Genomic DNA, 7,141 nt, shown 5'->3' with positions numbered 1-7,141 from the left:
TCGATATTCAAAACCACGATCAGCAATGCAGCGATTGGCTGGCGGCAAGACAGCAACACAATGACATCATATAATTAAAAAAAGACACCTGACGAAAAAAACTTGACAAATTTTTGGACTTTTATAAGGAAACAAAGCGAACAAAACTACATAAATGTTATAATAGATAAATTATTTTTTTTATTTTATTTTAATTTTTTACATGATTCCCAATTATTTATATTCACGATTTCTAATATTTTACATTTTTATTTCAATGTAATTAGCAATTTGTTTAATTTTATATTTGAACAGATTTGTTATGTGACAGCATTAATTAAAGTTTCTTAAGGGTCAAGATCGTGTTATCTGCATCTCCTGCGCTCCACCAAGTCACTCCCATAATAGCTGTCAGAACTCAAATGAATGCACGACTCTACATTATCTGTATAGCATCCGTGTAAGACTCGAATACAATTATGAAGTAATAATTTTATGACGAATAAATCTTTCAGTGAGTAAAACTGGCTGTCTATAGTATTAAAGACTACACAACATTATTATATTATCTTTAAACTAATTTTTAAATGATTATTATTTTAAATTATTGTCCCTGGATCAGTAGGGTACTCTTATAATTAAGTAGCAGTGGTAGGGGACAGATTTTGAGTATCAATTCTGCTTAAAAAGATGCAATCTAATCCTGTTTACATGAAACAAGCCTGCTCCCTAGCAGGTTTAAGTTTACGGATCTGTTGCTATGACAGCAACTCCGGGATGAGCTTCGAAGAACCAAACAATCCAAGATCATGCTAAATCATCAACATTCAAATCCAGCTAACTGAATTAGCGACATACGAACTATGGGCCCCATGTTTCTGTCTTTTGTTTTGGTTTAGTTCCTGTGTGCCCTTATTTGGTTATGTTCCTGGTCTTGTTCAGCCTTGATTAGTTTACCTCCTTCACCTGTTTCTAGTTAATTATCCTCGTTTGTCTATGCATTTAAGTTGCTCCCACACAAGCCGAGTTTCCATCCAAAGTTGCAAATTTAACTTGTGCGCAAAATTGGAATATCGCATAAAACATTTGTGAACAAGCACTGTTTCCATCCAATGAGTCAGAGAGAACAAAATCGTCGCTTCCTGATGAAGCTTACGGACCTGTTGCTATGACAGCAACTCCGGGATGAGCTTCGAAGAACCAAACAATCCAAGATCATGCTAAATCATCAACATTCAAATCCAGCTAACTGAATTAGCGACATACGAACTATGGGCCCCATGTTTCTGTCTTTTGTTTTGGTTTAGTTCCTGTGTGCCCTTATTTGGTTATGTTCCTGGTCTTGTTCAGCCTTGATTAGTTTACCTCCTTCACCTGTTTCTAGTTAATTATCCTCGTTTGTCTATGCATTTAAGTTGCTCCCACACAAGCCGAGTTTCCATCCAAAGTTGCAAATTTAACTTGTGCGCAAAATTGGAATATCGCATAAAACATTTGTGAACAAGCACTGTTTCCATCCAATGAGTCAGAGAGAACAAAATCGTCGCTTCCTGATAAACTGGCACTGAATTTTTTTTGCGTATGACTTAAAAAACAGGCTTAACATAATAAATTCAGGCTTGAAATAATAAATTAATTGCTTGTTTTAAACTTTTGTCCAGTATATATATTTTTTTTAAAGTAATGATATTCGTAATATTGATTACTTAATATTGTAGAAACTAAGCCCTAGAGAGTACAGTTATCCTTAACAAAATTAAGCCATCAAATTAGACAGGCCTTGCTCCTGCTAATACGGAATAACATCAGTTAACTGTTTAATGTTTGACATTCATGAGTCACTTTCAACAGGTGTCACTGTCAGCACTCAAATGCGAGTCAGTCACATTAGCAGGACACATTAAATTTCTGTCTGGTGATTGTATTCATGCTCTGGTGGTATGATTAATGGCTGGTTCTTCTGCACTGTATAGTGACACTTCAAGGATGGAAGTCCATTACTCATCCCTTTAAATCTTTTCAAATAAAAGGAAGTCAATGCTCAGGACATGAGGTTCAACCAGCAGAAAGGCAAAGGAGGAGCTTTCATTACCCAGTGACCTTTGCAGCCGTGCATATAAATACAGTGTCATTATCTCATTCACCGGTGTGGGCTGGAAACGCAGCGCTGCTCGTACTGTAATCATCGGTGTTTGAGCGGGACCCTAATGAGGACAGTCACTTCCTGTCCTTGTTCTGCAGCACACTTTTCCTTTCAAGGTCGCTTCTGAGAAGTGGATTTTAAAAGTAAGAATTATCCGACTTTAATTCCAGTCATGCCTGAGAGAGACAGAGATTGAGCCGCTCCACGTCTCCATGGTGATTCACAACACAACCGGAATGATGAATCTGGTATTTCAGTGGGGCTTCCAGGGTCATCAAAAAAAAACTTTCTTCCAAGACATCAAAACAAAAACGAACTTGCCACACAAACACACACATGCACAAAACACAGCCTTAAGAAATTCACAAACGCATGCCAGTCATAAGGCCATCCTCTTATAATTTTTTTGCAAAACTTGCTGCGATGTGTAACCTTGCGAGAATAAAATATGAGTGCGCTCCGGGCTCAACAATAAGGATTTCGGTCAGGTCAGTGGAGGCAAACATGAAAAAATGTGTCTATTTTTTTAGCAACATTTTGAAAGTTATCCTAAATTCAAGCTTGAAATGTAAAGAATATTTTACAGTTCTTGAATTCAAATCCTGGAGTTAAAAAAACATAATGAACAGTTTCAAGAAACCATTTTACAGCTATTTTATGCTTGACACAGTCTGCTAAAACACAGCATCCATGGTAGCAAACAATGCCTAAAAATGTGTTATTAACAGAAATAAAACTGAAAAATACTAGTAAACTAAACAAAAATTTATACTAATTAGCATTTCTTTACAATATTTTTATTTAAAAAACATACATTATATTATTATATATAATATAATGAATAAAACATTATATACTTTTAAAAGTTAAGATTATTTAATAAAAAAAATTGTTATTAATATTTTCTAATGTTATTAATATGTAACAATAAATTATCCAGCTAAAATGTATTTCTATACAGGACACTTGGCATGTAATTGTTTTTAAACATTTAAAAAAAAAAAGTAAAATCTTAATTTTTCCAAATTTTTTCGAAAATACTGTACACACACACACACACAAATATTTTAGAAAAAGTAAATAATTATTTTTGGATTTGAACTATTATGACACATAGACTGTTTCGTCTCTTTGGTATTGTCAGCATTCTTGAAATAAAAAATAAAAAAGAATAAAATAAAACCTCAAAACTCTTCAGAGTCAGACAGCGTTGTGTCTCTGTCCTTCAGGTTAAGCTGTGTGTCAGAGACTCCCAGCAGCACACACCTCTCTCTGACACACTCCTGTCCCCTACAGTGATGTAAGCACACAGGATCCCGATTCAGAGTCACCTCAAGCACCCCTCAGTGTCCTCACTCACCTGCTGTCAGGACTCGTCCTGTCATGTAAAAACACTTATCGTTATTCACTGAAAATCTTGTCCTCATGTCTCAAAGCTTATTCGTATCCACATTTATTCAGATATGCCGTGGCATGAGGTTTGACGTCAGTGATGCCATTGTTGTTGGTTCTTTTGTGTCTGCACTGATAGTGATGTGAATGATTTGAGAGGAAGATTTTCAGTGAGTAAAGAATTACACTGTGGTCTTTCTTTTCTCACATCTTACAGACCCCAAACTTTTAAACAGTAATGTGTATATAATCAATTTATAAGTGCAATATATGCACTTTTATGAGCGTATTGAAGGCAATATTGTAACATCACTCAATGTTCGACTGACTAAGACGTGGGCTAAAAAGTGATTCCAGCACTCCTGCTGTTCCCTTGAATGTACCGTCACCGGCTCCTACTAAAGCTCATGAGTCTGTGACAACTGCAGCAACCATGCAGCGAAACATTAAAAGCTACAAATTTCAACAGCAACATCGCTGTTCATTTGAACACCCACTAATGAAAAGGCCAATCCTGAATACCAATTGAAAACGCTTCCTCTGTATAACTGACACCCCTGCTGCAAGCTTTGTTTCCTTTTGGAGGAAAGTGACGGAAACAAAATTGGCCACAAAAAAAAGTGAGGCTGTAAAGCTGTTTGTGAAGTCTGGCAGATGTAACAGACAAATTAACACACTTTAAAACTACTTTTACAAACTAACTACATTCAGACTTCTTTGAAACTTTTGCCACTGTGTTCTAGAGTTACTTACAACCAATAAAGTCTTTTAACAACACGTCCACACTGCATATAGAGACTCAAAAACCCACAAAATATCTTTGTGTTTTACAGTCTGTGGATGATAAATATTTACAGGCATTCAGCGCATATCCAGCCCCTGGCGTGCGCTGCCACTCTGAATAAACCAAACCTCAGGCAGCGAATAACCTGGTTTATGTAATATATAAGGTAATAAGAGATGTGTCTTTGCTATACTGTAATGGCCTTGCACTTCCCTCCAGCTGTAAAAGTTGCAAAGCGTGCTGGGCTGCATTTTAAAGCCCAATAAATATTTCCACTCTGTGATGAAAGCACAAAAAATCATTTCCAGATTCACCACGGTGTCAAAATTTCTGTGTCGTTGTGTGTAATTTCATTTCGGAGTCGTCTAGCGAGCGACAGACCGAGAGAGAGAGGCCGGTCTCCAGATGGTAAACGTAAAACGGCTCTGTCAGATCAATCAAATAAAGATACAGAGAGAGAGAGTGACAGCTCAGAACAAACCGATTATCCACAACAGCAGACTACATGTTAATGGAGGGACATGTAAACAGGTATGCTAGCGGGAGACTAAACTCTCATACGCAGTAATATAACAATACAGTATATAAATACTTTATATGAAGAAATTCAAAAGAGACCAGGGATGAAATCATGCATTCAAATGCATTAATGTACTAACTAGTCTTAACTCTAGCTAACCTTAAGCAACTGCTCCCAAACTTTTAGTCATATGTAACACCTATCCTTGCAAGGGCCATAATTTGCTAGTGTTTACATTGGAATACATTAAAAAAGCATGTAGATTTAAAGGAATTTGATTTTACATTACAATAAAAAATGTAACATACATTTATAACATACATAAGTACTTTTTATTTCGAACTTTTAATAAAATGTATTTTATTTAAATATTTTCTTTTTCTTTTTTTAGTATATTTAATATATCATAATTAATTATAATAAATATAATTACTATAAATAATACACATTTATAATACAACTTAATTTATTAGAATTGAATATAAATAAAATATTTTTAAAAAGTTAATTAATATTTAATTGCATTATTATTTAAACATTTAAATAATAATAAATAATTCATATTTTCCTTTTTAACATTCATCATTGTATATATACAAATGTTTGGGGTCAGTATGTTTTTAAAGTTTGTTATTACCACAAAGTCTGCATTTATTTGATAAAAAATACAGTGAAAAATGTAATATTGTGAAATATTATTATAATTTAAATAACTGTTTTCTGTGTTAATATATTTTAAAATTGAATTTATTCCTGTAATGTCAAAGCTGAATTTCAGCATCAGTCTTCAGTGTCACTTGATCTTTTAGAAATTATTATAATATGCTGATTTGCTGCTCAAGAAGCATGTATTATTATTATCAATGTTGAAAACGGTTGCTTTGCTTAATAGGATTCTTTGATGAATAGAAAGTTCAAAAGAACACCATTTATTTGAAATCTTTAAACTCTTTTATAACGTTATAAATGTGTTTACTGTCTCTTTTGATCAATTTAATGCATCCTTGCCAGATAAAAGTATTATTTTTTTTTAAATGTTACTCACCCCAAACAATATTGCATTCAATTAATCATCTCAAAGTTGCACAGCCCTGACTTGACCTTGAATATGCAGTACTGGCCCCACATTTCATTTAAGATACATTTCAAATATCTAACTTGAAATAATCCATAAATATTCTAATACCTAACCATAACAACTCCACACTCAAACCCCTCGTTATTCTGTGGTTTTATTATTTATTTTAAAATCATATAAAAATGGAGTACAAAATATCATTTAAGAATGAGTCAGAGATCACAGAAGTGTATTTCATTTGGGCTTTGTGTACTTACTGGAGGGTCCTGATCTTCTGCAAGCACAGTTGTGATGACAGTCCCTTTCTCTGCATTTGGAGCCACCAGCCCTTTATAGAGTGCCTGTCTGAAGACCGGGGAGAAGTCATTCACATCCTGAAAGAACCCATAGACAGAGACATGGATGAAAGATGTATTAATAACACTCATTAAAGCAGGACTGAGGTAAGCAAGGCCCGCTGGCAAAGTGATTCTGTTCTGTCTGCTGTCTCCACTTTAGTGAGGAGTGACATGATGATAAATAGAGTATTAATCAGCTTATGGACGCTGCTGTCTATCCCCACCGACCACTACCACTATCAAAGAGCACTTACATGTTCTTTCAAGGTGTTTTAAAGTCAACATGAAATCAAACATTACTTTATTATACACTATGCACATAATGTAAAATAGGCTGCAAAAACAGTGTAATGACTTATAGTTTGTCCATGTAATATTTCAAATTGTTACATATAAAAAAAAATAAGTAGTACTTTTGACACAAGTATGTTTAAAATGATGCACACTCACTGAGCTTACTTATGTTTTTACATATATACACTGTTATATACACACGTAGTACACATAGGTTTTGTGTGTGTGTGTATAGATAGATAGATAGATGGATAGATGTATATAAACCTAAATACTAATATTAAAAACAAAAAATGAATAAAAATGCCAAAAGCACATAATATTACAGTAAATTAAGTCAAAATAAAAAAAACTGAACATATAAAAATAGAAGCTAATGCAAATTATTGATTTATTGTATGTAATTCATTTTTACTATATTTTTTATCAAATAAATGCGGCCTAAGTGAGCATAAGACAGAAAAATGTAAAGAATATAAATTACACACACAAATACACAAATACACACGTGTACTACGTGTGTGTATACATAACAGTGTACACAGCCTAACAGCAATGAAAATGAAACCTCAATTGGTATATATATATATATATATATATATATATATATATA

General features: G+C 33.8%; 1 protein-coding gene across 1 annotated transcript in view; it reads right to left on the bottom strand.

The window, feature by feature from the left end:
- pcdh15a (protocadherin-related 15a) overlaps nt 1–7,141 on the bottom strand; it is a 202,379-nt gene that overhangs the window by 60,426 nt on the left and 134,812 nt on the right. The window contains exon 21 of the mRNA XM_016456477.1: nt 6,154–6,270. Coding sequence (XP_016311963.1) covers nt 6,154–6,270 — 117 coding nt within the window. The remainder of the gene's footprint in view (nt 1–6,153; nt 6,271–7,141) is intronic.

Source organism: Sinocyclocheilus anshuiensis, unplaced genomic scaffold (assembly GCF_001515605.1).
Source record: "Sinocyclocheilus anshuiensis isolate Anshui unplaced genomic scaffold, SAMN03320099.WGS_v1.1 scaffold407, whole genome shotgun sequence".
NCBI classification, from domain to species: domain Eukaryota; kingdom Metazoa; phylum Chordata; class Actinopteri; order Cypriniformes; family Cyprinidae; genus Sinocyclocheilus; species Sinocyclocheilus anshuiensis.
Note: the sequence above shows the minus strand (reverse complement) of the source record. Positions and strands in the feature narration are given on the sequence as shown.